The 18,722-nt window shown below is 31.9% G+C and overlaps 2 protein-coding genes across 5 annotated transcripts in view; one reads left to right on the top strand and one right to left on the bottom strand.

The window, feature by feature from the left end:
- The first annotated feature begins 1,640 nt into the window (after positions 1–1,640).
- Positions 1,641–18,722, top strand: part of LOC145740426 (uncharacterized) — a 44,001-nt gene continuing 26,919 nt past the window's right edge. Inside the window, exons 1-2 of the transcript XR_014181421.1 lie at positions 1,641–1,939; positions 7,066–8,941. The gene's annotated coding sequence lies outside the window, so the exon portion shown is untranslated. The remainder of the gene's footprint in view (positions 1,940–7,065; positions 8,942–18,722) is intronic.
- Positions 9,279–17,870, bottom strand: mtsh (mitoshell). Of its 4 annotated transcripts, none has more exons than XM_081995958.1 (10): positions 17,660–17,870; positions 17,136–17,600; positions 16,799–17,078; positions 14,111–14,298; positions 13,802–14,052; positions 13,489–13,750; positions 13,255–13,434; positions 12,577–12,840; positions 9,588–9,677; positions 9,279–9,509 (listed from the first exon to the last, which is right to left on the bottom strand). In XM_081995958.1, exons 2-10 carry the CDS (start codon positions 17,580–17,582, stop codon positions 9,327–9,329), a joined length of 2,145 nt encoding a protein of 714 aa, XP_081852084.1. In that variant the 5' UTR covers positions 17,583–17,600; positions 17,660–17,870; the 3' UTR covers positions 9,279–9,326. The 4 variants fall into 4 exon arrangements, with proteins under 4 accessions (XP_081852084.1, XP_081852085.1, XP_081852087.1 ...); XM_081995959.1 differs by having other exon boundaries at positions 17,142–17,600; XM_081995961.1 differs by having other exon boundaries at positions 13,489–13,735; positions 17,142–17,600.

Here is an 18,722-nt window from a genome sequence, read left to right as displayed (position 1 = left end):
GTATATTTTTACAATAAAATATGTGATATTTTACGTGATAAATTTATACAACAGTGGCAAGACCTAACGGTAGTATTATTTACAATAATTATATTTATTTATTAATATATTTTGTAGCGTAGTTTTAGTTGATTGAAAATGTAAGCAAAAGTTTTAATTTACCATGTCGACTATATTTAGATTTTCCTTAAGATTTATTGAATGATTGCCATTTAAAAGGTATTTAAAAATTAAAACTTTTGTAGTGTTGTTTTGAAAATGTGAATTATTTAAAGTTTGATATTTGATAATTTATTAGTATTATTACGTATCTAGTTACTGTTTACTAATGCCACTACCTATTTATATTATTATATGAAAAAATATATTGAAGTTTACTAGCAAAAAATATTGTTTTTTTTACTAAATACGTCCCATTCTTTAAATAATTTGGATCATTAAATAAATAGTGTGCTTCTTTATCCAATATCATTATTTTCCATTAAAATCAGCGAACAGGTCAAGATTTATGATAAAAATATGATTTTGTTTTCAAAGTTTTACTTGGGTCACCATGTATAACGCAGATTAAGCTTTTTACTTATATTGGGTAGTTTTAAGTGTAACCTTGCTAATCCCTTTCTTCTCCCACAAAAAATTTAAAGAAAATGATTAAATTAAAAACAAGAAAATTAAAAATAAGCCAATTTTTAAAATTTTGCAATAAAATGTATAAACGGCCCTTAATTACCAAACTGGCAAAAAATTCTAGAGATATTGATCACGAGAGTTAAAGAGGTTATTTTCAAAAAATTTTTTTTTTGCGAGAAATGGCTTTGGATTAGGTTTTAAATTTTTTGTCTACACCTCAGTCACACCCTGTATACTCGGATCCGTAAAAACTTTCAAGAAGATTATTTGGGTCATCAAAAAGAGGAAGAAAATACATTTTAATCTGCAAAAAAAATATTAATATCGAGTGAATCTCGATGATCAATTCAAGAATTCAAATGATCTCTAATTTGAAGAAACAGCCGCTCAAAAATGACCAAAAATTTTGCTGTCCCATTTTTTTTGACGAGCAGTTTAAAAAAAGTTGATGATGGTATTTCGATTCTGAAACGTCGGAATTGAAAATGAGATTTTGGAGAACGTGTTGGATTGCTCATTATATTCTCTAAAACATTTCCCTCAAAACGTCAATCCTGTATAGATAATTGAATATTGAACACACTGTATATTAATAAGTTTTAACTTTAAAACCTTAAACAGGACTCCAGGTTTTAAGGTTTTAATGTGTTTTGTCCTTGATTTTCAAAGTCCCACTATGTTGTACTACGTTATTAGATTTGTCCATAAAAGTCTCATCTAAAATTGTGTCAATAAAGAAGGCTAAAAAGATTTCTTTAACCTGATCCAAACAACATTATATTATTTTTCCAAATTTTAGAAAATTGTGATATGGCAACGTCGGCTGGCTATCAGTATTTTAATTCGGTGAAGACTTCTAAGCCTGATAAGACCCAATGCAAAGTTGCACTATTATTCCGCCCTCCCTATTCTTACACATATAACTTATCAGATTAAATCTTTTAAACCCTCCCCCTTATTGTGTACGATATAGTAATAAAAACAGCAGGCCCCAACTTAACGTAATCTCCCAGTGCGGCGCCCGAGTCCAGGAACCCCCAGACAACACGCATTTCAGTTAACAGAAAGTGCTTTTGATGTGCGGGTTGAAGCCTTGAATACGCACGCAGCCTGATTAAATAAATTTCTTTCACCTTCCTTTTGTTTGTTTATTGTCTTTGGCAGAAGGCAATCTCAGGCTTTTGGTGGTAGAAATTGATTTAATCGAACGTTGATAGTGTTTGTACTCGTAAGTTCTATCTATCCCTTCAGGCTGGATATGGTTTGTTTTTAAACTAAATTTGGTGATATTTCTGGATAAATTACCAAGGTTTGTATATTATACTAAGTTAGATTGTGTTTGTATGAGATAATGGAATTTGATGAACATGTTTAGGTAGTAGTTGGTATGTGGAAGTTTACAATTTTTTATGATTTGCCAACGTTAATGTAAAAGAAGCAAACACGTTAATTAACATTTTTAGTCAAATTTGTGATAATGTTTGTCTAAGAGAAGAAGTTAATAAAGAAATAAATTATTTATTTTGCAGTAGGCTAATTTGTAACAAAAAAAATCTAAAATGACAACTTATGTGAACCTGGCAAAAATTACATGACACTAGTCATGTAAACAACGAGTGCACTCATTAGGAACAACGAATTAGCAATCAAAAAATTGAATTTTAAATTCGATGGATTCTCTTGGTTGGTCAAGCTGTTTTATTGACAGTTTTAACATAAAAATTTGGCAGGTGTATATTGTCCTCCAAGAAGTTCAACCAACTTTGATAAAATAAATTTGTTCAATAATTATTATGGACTACATTTTTTGAATATTTATGTACCTACTTTCGACATTCCATTTTATTTATATTTTCACAGTTATTTCACATGTAAGTTTCTCCACCGGTAAGTTGAAATGCATTTTTTTATAAAAAGCTGTTTCTTTCTTAGTTTCCGAGATATGCCCCATGAACTAATAATGGAACATACGATACTGTATACAATTAACTTCAACAACTAAATTATCAACTCTAATGTGAACACAAAAGCAAAGTCTCAAGAATAACTATTGTATCGTTTGTGCAACATATACAGTGTGTTCCAAATTGGTTATACTCGTACAGAGTGTAATATTTTCGTCACTTTTGTATAGGGTGGCCTAATTTGCTTGTTTTTAAATGGAAACTGCCAGAACCATTAGGAAATTTAAAAATCAAAATTGCATTGCCAGGGTATTTTTGCAATTCAATTCAATTTCGCTATCGTCTTTTGTTTTCTTGTAATTGTCAAATTTTGAATTTTTGACATTTTGTACAAGTCCCTATAACTTCGTTTATGAGGGCACTTTTTTACGTAGATTACGATTATGTTAATATTACTTTTATAGACTCACTATTTTTTGAGTTCTGAACTAAACTTCTACTTTTTTAAATATATTTTATTTTTACCTCATCAGAAAGATTATTTTTTTCCCTTTAAAATGACCTAGAACAAGTATGGTTTCGGATAAGTTTTCCCACCAGGATCACCGGATTAAACACCTATGGATTTTTTTTATGGGACCACTTGTAACACAATTTATATAAACATACAGGCAATAGTTAGGACAAGTTACTTAACAATTTTTTGCTTTGCTTTAATTCTATTTGAAATAATCATATAACTAACGCAATTCGAACTTCAAAGTGTTTCTAAAAGATGTCCCTTATGCATTAATAATAATGGAGGAACGTTTGAACACTTCTTATAATAGATTTCTAACACTTTGGACAATTACAAGAAAACAAAAAACGATTGCAAAATTCTGTTTGCTGCATCAACCTCACCTTGAAAAAATACCCCAGCAACTTCTTTTTGATTTTTAAATTTCTTAATAATTCTGGCAGTTTCCATATAAAAACAAGGAAACTAGGCCACCTTGTACGGTATCTGACTTACTTTTAAAGAAACAAATTTTAAATTTCTACCTTATTTGCAAAAAATAATTATAGTATAGAAATATACAGTCCGATTCACGACAGTTAACCATCACGTGACGAAGGCAATTCTTACGAAAAACACATACGTATTTTTGAGATTGACCGGTAGTACTAAAGTAGTACTAGTACTATTTGACAACATGAGAACTGTCATATTTGACATTATAGTTGTAAGAAGAGAATCTGAACTAACCAGTTCTTTTGGTCACGTGATGGACAACTTTCGAAAATTAGACCGTATTTTGATCAATATCAATAAAAAATATTATACTGGGTGTCTAATAAGTAAAACTTTTAAATTTTTTCCTGTGTTTTAAATATGAAAATCTGAAAATCGTTTTAAAACGATTTTCAGATTTTTGATTTTAAGAAATTTTTTTTGATTTTTGAGAAAAAATTCTGCTCTCGCCATTTTTAATATCGCAAAAACGGCAATTATATTTCTTTAAAAATCAGCGGAATTGATTTTTCGCATATGAATTAAGTCTTTTTTCAAATGGCACTGGTCCATGTGATTAATGCAACAAAATGATCATGTCCACTAACTGTTAAAAGTGTCAGATGTTGATTGGTAGCAACAATATCATAACAAAGCTCGTATCAAGAAAATACTTTTTGTGTCTATGAAAATACAATTTTTGTTAATTGAAATTGAAGTAGAATTTCATAATAAATCTAATATGGCGTGCACAAGGAAAAACAGAAATCTGATGATTGGTGTTTTTCCAAAAGATCTGAGGTTTGCAAAAACTAATCACTAATGATATTATTGTCACGTTTTAGATAGGGAAGGTAAAGTGATACCGGTAACGAATCATTTATTTGCAGTTATTTCATAAAAAGTGAGAACGGGGTTTGTGACGTCATTTGACACATGATCTACGTCACAAATCTCACCACAAATCAGGACAGTTACAAAATTTAAATGATATGTGGAAATGATTAGGTTTTATTTATTTTTAGTTATCTCCTCAAGCAAAAGAACAATAATCTCGATAAAAACTGAATTAAAAAATTCCTTTTTTTAATAAATATCTTTGGAATTACTCAGAATATTTTAGTTTTTAAAGAGGCATTTTATTGAACTCCAGATCATGGGGTCGAAAAACGAATAGCTTGTATATGTAATTTTCAAAAATGCCTAGAAAAAAGTGAGAGTAGTAAAAAGAAAATGTGTTAGCAACTGAAACTGTCTTGTTAAAATACTTTTTAAAAAGTGAAAGGGGAGAAAACTTACTTATAAACAATAACCACATGCACTTGAAATAGATCCTGCATTTCAGATGCTTTGCTTATGTTCAATCACTAAACTCGTCCTATAAAACGTGTAATGTAGAAAGAAAAAAAACAAGCATAAACAGATTTACCCCTCGTTTAACTATAATTGCAAAAGTCGTTATCATAACATTCCTAAAATGTAATTCCTGATCATGTTTATGACAGTTTACCATCAACGTGTAAACACATAAACACATTATTATGATTGGTTTATTATTACCAGACACTACATATATGACACTTATTTATTTACATATTAATGTATATTATCGCGGATGAACTGTTTTACACTTTGGCTATTGTTTCTGCATCATATCCTCAATTCCAACTGGGAACTGAATCAAACTGTAACCGAAAACAACACTCATTTGCAGGAAGTTTTGCACTGTAAACCATCACTCATAAACGTTGCCAAAGAAAATAAATATTTAAGTCTAAACTTATTTTAATTACTTTGTTAAGGTAATTAATTGAGTTTAACGATACCGAACAGAAGTAAATAAACTCGAAACTGGATAGGATATCTGTTTCGAAGTAGTGGAGTTAACGACCTTTCTTGCACGTAAGGGCTGGAAAGTTCAGAAACCTATAAAATATAGTTAAGACATTGTTAAATCTGTACTAGGAGTTTTAAGGAAAATTTATAACGTAGGTAACTTTTTTTTGATAGAATGGTGATGATAGTATGTTTATTTGTACTATTTTTTAGAAAACAAACTAAACGTCCCCCTTAATACTGGGGGTGTTCAGAAAGGATTTCACCAATAATTTACTGTGATATTTCTTAGATCAAAAAAATGACGATTTGATGTATAGAGAATAGTATCTAAGTCTCTGGAAGAAAACAGTGTTTCTTACAATATTTGAAGCATATTCCAATGAATGAACACTTGCTGTATTCTTTATTTCTAAGTGAAAGACTTTCTCTGTTACTTTTACACATTTATTGCAAATAGTCCCCATCAGTTGCGTGACAGAAAAATGTGATACAGTACAGCTAAAATCTTATTTGTAATCAAAATATAAATATAATCAATTTTCTTTACATTCTTCTTAAAAATGTGTTATTCTGAATCTCAAAAACAAAGCTTTTATTTTGTTGTTTGTTATTGATTTTCTGGTGCATTTTCCCGATTCTAATTTTATTTTCTCAAAAACTGGGGGTAGCTCCTGTCGATTATAATTATTTGCTTTTAAATTACCGCTGCACACAAACTCATTCTTTCTTTTGTACATCCTGGAGGTCAAGCTATTTTGGTCGAGGAGTAGTAATTATACTCAGTGGCGGCTCGTGGTCAATGTTGATGAAGAGGCTAATATCCAAAAATAACCAACACTGCAAATTACTACTCAATATTTTTATCAGTTTAAGAAATAATGACAAAAAAAACAAAATCTTCTTCCGAATTAAAAAACTCTATCGATATTACCCTACAACATCTACTAAAGGTATTTATTTATACCTAAGATCTAAGAATATAATCACTTATATTATAAAATCTGGACTACCTTTCAATTTATGTATCATTGTAATTTGCCAAAATTAACGGTTAGAGGGTAAACGCAACAAAAAACGCTAAAATTCCGTTTGTAACATGCCAGTAAATAGCTAAACAGCTACAAAATCAGATAATTTGCCTAATTTCTAGGTCAAAACTAAGTTTTTGACAGTGACTAATCTTGCAGTTTCCAACCCAAAAGGCAGTAAAACTATAGAAAATATTTGAAAAATAAAACCTTCTACAGAAAGTGTATTAAACCCATTTCATAGGCCTATGGTTATCATTGATAATTATTTTTTGTTGTTGATTGTGTTTAACGCCTCTGTCTGTATTATTTGTTTTTACATTTTCTTCTTCTTTTCTACTGCTTTACCGTGTTTGTCCTCCTCTGTTGCTTTCTTTTCGTGTCTAATGTTTTTTCTATTCTTTTATAGTGTTTTATGTTTTCCTTTTTTATTCTAATTTCTCTCAACCTAACTGAAATATGTTTTTATACAGGATGGTCAAAATTGATTTCAAGAAGGGCAGGGGCAACAAACATGCCCAATTTCATATGAGTTTCTTTTTTGTGGCCACTTTGGCATTTTTTTTTATAAATGTACTTTCCACCCTTTCCCTTTACAACCAATTTGGTCTACCCTGGATAAACAATTAATACATTGTTTGACTTTACTAATAAACATTTATTATTTCAGGTGATGGATTATAGCAAAATTCTACCCGAAAACCTGCAAACATCCACCGATTCAGCGGCAATCTACCAAGAAGAAAACCCAGTTGACTATACGGTGACGTTCGCTGTCGGATCGTGCGTTTTAGCTGCTTTTCTGCTGCTGGGTGTAGTTGCCAGTGCTTACCTATGCACTACCTTGAAGAAAGGGACGTTACTGTGGGTATCTGACAGCAATCGACAGCTAAACAGAGACAAAACCGAGGAAGGAGGACCGAATGATGGGAGCAGTGTAGCGTTTAGGGATGTCAGGAATCCTGGCGGTTCTCAGGAAACGACGCAAGTGTAAATGGCTAGACGTAACCAAAATGATTTCCCTAGTTTTAAAGTTTTAGAACAACATTTCTAGTATAACTATACCGTATTTTGTTATTATAAGTAAGGAGTTATATTTAAGTACCTTGACATGATCTGCTCGTAGGGTCCAAAATACTTATTAGCATTAGGTGGTATGATTTTCAGCCTTGATGGGGTATTTACACAAAACAATAGTAAATCAGTCATGTGACATTACTCAAATGCTTTTTAAATTTAAAATAACACTCTTATAATTTAACACACTTCGTGTTAAGAAGATTTGCAAAGCTCTCACTTTCTGTTTATTCTCAATTATTATCTTTTGTAATGTAAGTACATAATTATTTTTCGTGTAAGTGCCCTATTCAAATATAATTACACTTGTAGTGACGCCAACCGCACAGACTTCTCTCATGAATAATGCATTACATTATTACACTCATATTATGCTGAGGAGTTATTTGGCATAAAATTTAAATCAGGATCTTTCCTCCTGCATCCTTATCAATTATGACGTGAGGTCGGTGACTTTTATTTCTATGTTACATTTAATTCATTAAGGGATTTTAAAGTCGTATACTAATTTTTTTTACAGTATTAAATAGAAAAATATATCATTTTATTAAAGAAAGCATGGCTTTAATATTATGAAATCCATAGTATTATAAACTGATATCAAGTAAGCAGAATTCAAATTACAAAAATAATAGTGATAGTGTCCTGCGTATCATAAAGCAGAGCGCAGATGGTCTATAAAGAAAATTTAAACATACAGGTATGGAAATTTCAAAATTATACATAGGAATCCCCACGGTCGTATTTACGCACAAGATTCATAAGCTGCAGATTATAGGAACCCACTCCAAAATAGAAATAAATCTAGAAAAATATTACAAAGAATGTCCTGCATTGTTTGATCATTTTAGGCAATTAGCCAGCACATACATTTCTACAAATTCTTCTACTTTGCTCTTAAAAATTCTGGACAATTAGCCAGCTCAATCATTTCAACATATTCTTCTAATCTTTTTGAAAATTTTGGGTATTAAAAAAAAATTGGGAGTGGTTCCATAGGTTTTTATAAAACTCGCACCGCAGGTACCGCCTAGGGCCTTACATACTTTAAATATGACCCTGGGAATTCCATGATAAGAGGAATCATTGCTCTAGCTAGTCGAAGATGGAGATAGTATTTGTAAATGATAAGTGTCGGTGTGTCTAAACGAATATAATGTCATACAGTGGTTACAAGATTTTAATAAGACTTTTTTATAATTTGGTCACGTGATCAACTGTTGGACTGACATAACGTCACAACCGTTTTGGTAGCACACCTACCCACGTTACGTACAAAGTTATGCTTCCTCTTTGTCTGGAAGAGCATTGATGTGCAGTAGTTCTCTCTTCTTATCTTGCAATTACTATGTAACAGTTTGTATTAAAGAACTTAAAAAAAAAGAAAACAGGTAAAGAAATCAAAAAATGTCAACTTACTAGAAATAAAGAAGTTAGAATAGACGGGGAAACGTGTTAGGGTTTGATTGGTAAGTAAATATTCTGTGAGTGTTTTATTTAATTTAAAGTAAAACCAAACATAAGTTATTGCAGACAATAGTTATATATTAATTACAACCAAATTTATGGCTATTTGCATACAATATTTAACACTTAACATTTAAACCATATTAAACAAAAACTTAATATAAACGTATAATAACGCGTCAGAGACAATAAACAAAAGCGGTTCTAATTCAACGCAAATCTAGTAAACAAATATTCGGCAAATAATGTTTTTTGTGGTTTTAATATTGATTAATTAATCTAAATAACGTTTTCGAAACAAGCGAAATTAAATAACACGATGAATGTGAAACACATTGGTTTAAATTCTAACATTATATTTTTAGATCGATTTGTCTAAAGTAAATCCTACATAAACTGATCACAGTCATTGTTAAAAATTGATTGAATGGAGTTTTTCAAAGGTCCGACCGATTCGTTTAATTCTCCCTTTATGTCGCTGAAATCGTATGGATTAAAGTGTTCGACTAACAAGAGTTTTAATTTCTGAGACAACCAGCCGGCATTGTGAATATCCAGTTCATCCCAAAGCTGCAAAAGTTGTGGTTTATTTTGTAAAAACCCACGCATTTTTTACTTAATTAAATTAAAATACAAAAGTCATATTACCTTTATAAAGTATCGCAGATCTCTAACCACTTCGTTGACGTAGGTGTACTCTAAATTTCTAATTTTTGTCTGTATCTTATCCAGTTCCATCTAAATAGAGAAAGTTGAGTATAAATCAATGCCAATAGCAATGTATTTTTTTTAATTAAGTTTTGTCCAAACGTGGTAAAGGTGCCATCATCCATTATGTTTTTGGTTGTTCACTTGTGGAATAAATAGGGCCACCGGAGTCAAATGTAATTAATTACTTACGCACCTTCAAAATGTATAGTATTATTACCAAGGATATTTAAGGTATATCATCTTTTCTACGCAAACTACTTGAAAAACTGTATAAACCCACTATTTAATTATTTTCATTCCCTATTATTTACAAAGTAGGTATCGAGATACAGTTAGCCACCCAAACCGTTCATTAAAAGTTTATCAGGATCAAATATTTATAGAAATTTGAATTTTTGGAAGGAAGATAAATTCGATGCGGGCTATATTTTAAATATATTTTCATCTTTCTGCCAATTCCGGTTAAACCGGAAGTAGTTGTCAACTTGCTTATTTTAATTGGAACAAACACCCTGTATATTATTGTATTTTTTAATAGTCCTATCGATTTCAAATATTTTTGATGTAATAACCTATAGCTAGCTACCTGCAACGGTTTTCAAAATATTGACGTTTGAAAAATGACATTTTTAGTTTTTGGAGTGTCATGCCTTAACTTTTTGAGATCTATTGGTGTTTCAAGATAAGAAATACTCCCTCTGTTTGTTTACGTTGATTATGGTTAGAAATTTAGCACTGGTTTCATAAATATGTGTTTCATAAATGGTTTCATAAATAAGTGACAGTGTCATATTATTAATAATGTTAGGTTAGGAATGGGTTGCCCCATTTTAGTTCAACTGGCGCTGCGATCTTAACTTGTAACGCCAATGGGCCTATCCCACATATCATAAATTTTTGTTTTAATGACTGGAATCGAAAGAATAGGATCAAAAAACTAATTTTTCATATTCTTGAAGAAAAAATTATGGTCGTAAATATTCCTACATTAGTTTGAATTTGTCCATTAAATTTAAAAGATCTGTTTTGGCGCGCATGTGACGTACGTAATTCTGGGCGATTTTATTGGCTGTTGCACGCCAACTGTTTCACTTCTTGTAGCTGATTGGTTGATAGTGTAGTACGTCACCGGCGGCGGGCGTTTAAAACATGAGATTAATGTAGTTTTTATCATCATTTTTTTTCTATTTAGACTTAATATTTTTGAAAACAAAAAAATACGGGTATAATATTTTCAATCCGTCTTTGTAGTTATGAAATAAAAAAAAATTGTGGGACAGGCCCATTGCGTGGTAATATTAGAAAATTTGACAAGTGCCAATTTTTTTACTGATATAAAATTTTTGTTTTTGAATTTTTGACACCTTTTAAAATTTAAAAATATTCCCAAATGGTAGATCCCAAAATCATTATTATCTATGTTCTGGTTAGGAGTTATGACACTTAAAAATCTGAAAGTGTCATTTTTCAAACGTCAGTATCTCGAAAATCGTTGTAGATAGATATAAGTTATACATGAAAAATATTTGAAATCGATAGGACTATTCAAAAATACAATAATATACAGGGTGTTCCAATTAAAATAAGCGAGTTGACAACATATTCCGGTTAAAACAACTCAATCAAACAATCACAATCACACAATCAAATTTCTTTTAATTCAAAAATTTCAAATTTCTATTAATATTGGATCCTAATAAAGTTTTAATGAACGGTTTAGGTGGCTAACCATGTATAGAGTGTTTAGTAAATACTTGTACTTTAGGAAGTGAATCATATTGACCAATTTTAACCAAAACACTTCGTAAAGATAAGCCCGGAAACGCATCATTTTGGAGTTACAGGGTGTCAAAGTTGTTTTTTCACTTTTTTCTTTTTTCATTCAAGGGACATCTTTTTTTCTTTTAATCTTTTATCATTCTAGAGTTATTTGTTTCACAAAAAAACATACAGCTACATTTTGAACCATATTTTCGAATATTTACCTTTTAAATGCATAAAAAAAAGAGCCATGGAAAACAGTCCGGTGGCTTCCTTGGTAGCAAAAACAGTCATACAGTTAATTTGGAGCCAAAATTTCAAATGTTCTTTGTTTGAGTTTTTCTTAAAATTGAAAAACTAGAAAAAGTACGTCAATTAATGCGATGTTCTATGATGCAGTATACTTTCTTAACTTATTCAAAAAACCAAAACTGAACTTAAACTATTTTTGGAAAGTCAAAAAATATTTACAATAATTGCTGGAAGTGACTGTCAACTACTGCAATGTAGGCATCCATTCGTTTTAACATTGATTGACAAACTCTTTTGAACATACCTGGTGTCTCATTAATCATGGCACATGATCGCATGGTAAAAATAAAAATATTTAAAATTATGGCAATTGGCAAAAAACTGCTTAAATTGAACAAAGAAATCACACCACAAATAAGTTTGGAAGCCTAAAGGTAGCTACAGGAAGAAATATCCTCTAAATATACATCAGTAACTGCCAGTTGTGTTCCAAATTTAAGCTCAATATCTCCGAAACTCTAGGACCAACAAATTAAAAACGTGATCGATGAAAGACCTCGAAAAAGTTAAGATATAAACATGGAAGCCATTTTCTCAATCTTTGCCAAAAAATGCCATTTTTTAAACGTCAATATCTGGAAAACATCTAAAATATAATTTTGCCAGCATGTTCTGGTTCCCTTGCTTTGTTGAAGGAAACATGGTGCAATAAAATTTTTAATTAGGGTCATCTAAAACTTAAAGAAACCCTAGTAAAGTGCTACTTAATAATAACATTTTTGGAATAAAAATTGCTTAATGGCAGTGTTAGTTAACTATTTTTTCTTCCTCTTTTCTGAGTAAGAAATCATTATTTAACAAAGTTTTATTAGAAAAAAAATATTAATTTTTTATAATTATTGAAGTATCATACCTGTCCATCACCTGCTGCAGGTCCCAAAACTTGTCCTTTTAGATCGTTGACCATCTTGTCCAAAATGCATTGTGCAATCTCAGTTAGGCCTCCGCCCTTTAGCTCGTACGGATTAGGTCCCCTTCGACTGATTTCATTTGGAATGACAATGCTGGCTACTCCGCGTGGTCTAGGCAGATTTCTCGATGTCCCTAACTCGATTAGGCCATTAGAAGACTGCTTGACTTCACCCAAATTGCACTGCTGGGAAGATGTCTTGTTTCGCTGTCAAAATAGATATAATGTATAGTTATATTATTTGCTAATACTCTGACGAATCAAATTTGGCTGGAAGTAGAGTATCTTCGTTTGTTTACTACTAGACTTAGTACAGACTGCGTATAGATAGACCAGACAGGTATGCAAGTTTTAGAACTATTCATAGGAAGTCAATGCTGAGAAAAAATCAAATATTAACTTCGTGGTGCAGCACAAAGCTCTCACTTTTTTTATAAATTACAATCAAATCGTAATTATTTTATCTCAAAAGACAAAACACGCTCAAAACTAATATATATAAATATTTGAGTCAAATTGTTTTTTTTTATGTATACTACCAACTTAATGATAATAACAGACCCTAGTAAATCGCTTTTGTTTCTGATACTACCCACTTAATATAAAACAGCTGTTACTCACGTGCAGCACACTCAAAGCAGAAGAACTTCCAATCTGAGACAAAATATTATTGTAAGCATTGTCCACGCTGTAGTAACTCTTCAAGTCATGAAGGGAAGTAGGTGAATGAGGCTCCAGGTACTCAGCAAAGTTACTGCTAACCAACCATTCTTGAACGTTTACCGAACTAGGAACGTTCACCTGAAATCACTCATCCAAATAACTTTTTGTTGCTTTTAGTCTAAGGTTACTTACTTCATTGTCCAGAATGCTGGCCACACTTTTCTCATCATCCTCTTCCGCCATATTTTTGTAGTCCTGACTGAGTTTGTTCCGAGCGGACAAAAATATATTGGCCCAGTATCTTTCATTAGCCGCGTCCTTCACTTTGTTCACATTCTGGGCAGTTTCCAAAAACTCTATAGCTCTGGGACTGTTAGTGGAAGCGACAGTTTCCAGTCCTTTTTTTGGCACATTGTAACTACCTGGCTTCATGTAAACCCTATTAAAAAAATCCCTGTAAAGAAACAGTACACACTGTACACATAAATGTTAGATGCAAACAAACCTTCTGGTGCGTTCTTCCTCAGAATCGTACTCCTCTTCCTTTTTGATGAAATCTCCAGAGTAAGTTTGATTTGCTTGATCCACGGTTTCAGTAGCGGTAGGAGAACCATTTGCTGGTAAATGGATAATTCCTCTCACATTTTTGGAGGTTGCGTTACTGTTCGAGTTGGTCAAAGTAGCGGTAGTTGCAGCGTCGCTTGTAGTGGTTTGTTTTTTAAGTGCACTTTCTGAAGCACTCTTCATGAGGTTAACCTAAAGAAAATGTTGGTTACTAACTCGTGTATTTTAAGTAAACTGGTATGATACAGACCTGCGGAGGTATTAAGTTGTTTAGGGTGTAAACGTTTCCGGTGGAGCTGGATGAGTTCAAATTGGTGTCCAAGTTGTAAAAGATTTTAGTTAGTTGTCCAGCTAGTTCCATTGTTTCTTTCTCCCAACGCACATAGCAGGCTCTAAACTCTGGAGTTAGTTCTTTTTCTATTTTGCCCAGGCTGGAGCCTAACAAAATTTATTGTTTAGTAGTAGTAATTTGTTAACCAGTTATGGTTCTGTGAATAATTTTTGAGTGGATTATCTGCTTTCTGGCACAAAGTTAAGTTGACAAAGAAAGCGCTTTTTTTCTTTCTTTTTTGTCAAAGAATGAAAATCAAGGGAAACTAAACTGATTTCATTATTATGCAATCTAGGATGATGTGTAAGACGATATCGATAGTGTTTGTCAACTAATATTTTAAAATGCTCATTCACCAGGCGATTTACGATCTGATCAACCGACCCTTGCTTCCAATCAAATAGCCAAAGGATTTTCAAGTTATTGTTTAATCAAATATTATGGTCGGTGGGTATTATGGTATACCTTTTTATTGACAAGCAATTTCCTCTCCTTCCTTTAGAAGGTTATACAGTATCTTCTGGATTTTATGTGACAGTAAATAATAGAGATAATGAAAAAGTAGAAGAGACTATCGCTTCCATTATAGTTTCAGGTTATGAGGTGAATCAAAATATTCAAATTGACAACTTTTTTTCATAATTGAAATAAAAAATTTCAAGCAAATTTTTTAACTTTAAATTATAAGCTGTTTTGAATTGTAGATATTATTGATTTTTATGCTGTTTTAAGTCAGTTAACTAGAGTTAAAAATATAGAACTTTTTCTTATTTTACAGCTTTTCTTTTAAAAAGTGTTACGGTGTCTAATAGAAAAAATAAATACTTTTTTCTATTAAATGGCTGAATTCTACTTAAAAACTTCCTGTACAAATGTATTTTCAGAAATAAAAAATAACGCATTTGAAAGACACTAAAAAGGTTTGCAGAAATCCAAATTTGCAAAAACATCTTATATCTGCCAATAATAGATAAAAACAAACGGCTATTGCCATTCAAGTTTTTAGTCTGTTAAAACAGGTACTTTTTCCATTTAAAAGCATACAATTCGGCCCACTCTACAGCAAATTTTTATGCACTCTGTATTAGTTATAACATTAAAACAAGAAATTAAAGTATGTGTGGAATGTTTTTTCCAAACTATTCGTATAGTTTGCATCGCATTAATTCTCGGTATTCTTAAAAAAAAAGAAAGAGGCCTACACAGAAAATCAAACAAAAATATGATGACGTAACAATGTAAAAGACATGTTCAGAATGTGACAGTTGTGACAAATAAAAAAGCAGACGTCACATTCTATACATCTACCTGTCTACTACATTGTTGCAACATCCTATTTATGTTTGGTTTTCTTCATAACTAGCACAAAACTTAATATGTTTATACCGTGTGTGCCTCAGTTAATAAATCAAACTCGTAAAGGACCATCAAATATATGGTTAATAGTGGAAAAAAACGCTATATTATCCACGGTTTAGACAGCTTTTATTGACCTTATGTCTTAAATCCCGACGAGTGAAGCGACGAGTAAACCTGACACACTGACTCAAGCTTAAACCATTAAGAAAAACCATTTATTTACCTGAAAAAGCAACCAAACGACAAGAACATACTGAGATTAAACTAACACTTTTTTCATAAGAAAAAATATGTAAAACTGACAGAACACATGTCATTTGATGTATTATTCATAAAACCAATTTAGTTTTGACGTTGCAAGATAACGAACAAGCTAAAAAATCAAGAACACAAGCTTCTTAAATAAAGTTAATTTTTGAAACAATTTTAAAACTATTGAAGCTGTAATAGCATGCAAATCAAATTTCCATATTTGAAAATCAAATTAGTTTCATTTACAACAAAAATCATCTATATTATTTGTGAAGCTGGAAAGCAAATATTTAAAAACACTTTGACGTATTAAATATTCATATAAATCACTAAATCAGTTTTTAAAACTGAGTTTTACAGTTAGAGACAATTTCAAGCCAAAAGTAACACTTGAATATACTGAGTTGCAAACTGAAATTTATACAGATATTATATTAGAAAATTTTAACGTTATCTTATGAGAAATTGGGGGCAAAGGGAAAAATTGCAAAAATTGCAAATTGCCTCGACAAAGATCGGACAAAGTTACATAAGGGACGTTAGTTCGCCTGGATATGTCGTCTTTTGACAGATGGTCACGTGACCTTTATCAAACCGATTGATTGATTTTTTTGAATCTACTGTCACTTTAGATATTATCTGAATATATTTTTTAGGAAATGATACAGGTTAAACTATTTTCCAAGAAAGACATTTTTGATCTAAAAGTAAGTCCACAATTTGGCCATAAAGCAATGTTTGTTATAGTTTGTGATAAGCCAAGAAGAAGCCGAAAATTAAGAGAAGATGTGTTTGATCAATCAACTGTACGGTGATTTACGCAAATGCGACACATGTGGGGCAAAAGAATTAATTACCACCCTGTCAATCTGACAACCCAGCACCAAAGTTACCAAAAAGTTATTTGATTAACTATCCACTGGCATTCTCACTGCATACAAATTGCCAACTTTTTTCATTCTTAGAAAACGTAAAAGATTATAATTTTTACTTTACCATCACGATTATCCCAGTAGCCTTTGAGTATATGCCAGCAGTTGGTCAGTCGAACAAAAGCGTAAATAAAGTCCTTAGTAGCCCACGGAATTCCTTGAGAATGTATGTTCGAAATAGTGGTGCAGGGCTTCAAAATCTCAGACCTGGTACGAATGCACAGATTCTGGATATTTCGGAAACAAGGTCTATTCCTATTCCGATAAGCAATTTGTTCAGCAGTCAAGCAGCTTCTTTCCAAAAACTTTACAAAGTTTTCCTGTGTGGTAGACTCTGAAGGGTCCTATATAAAACAAAAAAAAATTAGTAAAAATGTATGCTAACCCACAGTGCAGAATACCTTCACCGGCACTAATAACTCATTAGCTGGAGGAGTAACCTGCCCATAATCGTATCCTTCAGGTGGATCAGTACTTCTCTCTTTATCACCGCTACCTTCTTCTCTGTCTCTGTGCTCTTTAATGGTAGCACTACCATAAACCAAATCTATAGTACTTGAACTACTAGTATTGGGTCCATAGACTGAAGTGCTAGATCCGGTTACATGTCCAATGGGTACCGTGTATTGACTTCCAACGTTGAACTGGGTATACTGATAATGCTGCAGATACGGCCTGGCTACCGCTGATGGGGTGTGGTAGGGTACCAAAGATGGTATTGGGGTTCTATAACCCACAGCGGGGTAATAAGCCGGATAAATACCACCTTGACAGTTGCACACGTGGTGCATGTGAAGGTGAACGTTTTGTTGCTGATTGCTGCCAGATTCTGGACGATTTTGATCCATATTTTTTGCTGAATATGACTAAATTTAAAGAAAAACGTATTGGCACCAAAAAGCTGAACGGAAAACATTTAACCAACCTTTTATAACTTGGTTTATCCTTATAGTGGGGGTCACAAAATTTGTGGAACGCATTAACTATATTTTAGGGGGAGCTATCTGGTCAAGTCATCACTTTTGAATTGATTTTTTGGCTTAAAATAAGAAAGTACGGATTACAAATAATGGAAACGGTGAGACAGCTTCTAAAAAGTCGACATTTGTTTGAAATTTTGACGGGTTGCTATGGAAAACAAATTTTCAACGACAATGTTGAACCTGTTGTTATTATTCTCTACGGGCTGAAATGGAAATAAAGTAGGTACAGTGGAGTCATTTGGAAAATTTAATTTAAATAAAAACGGAAGAAAGAATGGAATGGTACACACTGGACTATAATAAAATAAAATGAAATCGATTTATTATAGTTAAAAGTTCACAAATTAAGAAATGATGTTGCATCGCAATAGCTTTTTAGTACCTATTTTTGGTGGTTCAAAAATAGCCAAAAGTGTCATATTATACATTAAAATCCATTTATATACAGAACTAGTGTATTATCGTACCATTTCAATGATATTTGAGAAAAGGACACAAATGCACTAGTTTTGCACTGAATTTGTCAATAGACAGAACGCTGTAAACTACACTTGAACCGCAGTAAAACGTATACCAAATTTTGCGAAATCTGATGCTTTTTTCTTTTTAGAAGAAATAATTAATTTTTATTACCTTGTAATTTAAAAAAATTGATTTTTACTTCATTGGTAGTGTATAAATAGGTCTGTTCCGAGAAGCAATCCCTGACTCGTTTACAATTCAATAAATGTCAAGTTTCATTGGTTGAATGCTCACGTCACTGATAACGTTTTTTGACTTGTGGCCAATGGAAGTATCTATTTTTCTGAATACTAGTTGGAGATTCTCTCTGCGAACAGGCCTAATATCATCTAAAATAAACGTGCGCATGCAGGGTGCATGTGACATCACAATGACGTAGTTTGATAGTTGGTCAAATCATTCTGTCATTTAACAAAACAATAATTTGACCAGCTGTCAAATTCACGATGACGTACTTTCGTCGCCATTTTTTTGTTAATTATA

Source organism: Ips typographus, linkage group LG1, assembly GCF_016097725.1.
Source record: "Ips typographus isolate SLU linkage group LG1, UJ_Ityp_2.0, whole genome shotgun sequence".
Lineage (NCBI taxonomy): Eukaryota > Metazoa > Arthropoda > Insecta > Coleoptera > Curculionidae > Ips > Ips typographus.
This window is presented reverse-complemented; position numbering and strand designations above follow the sequence as displayed.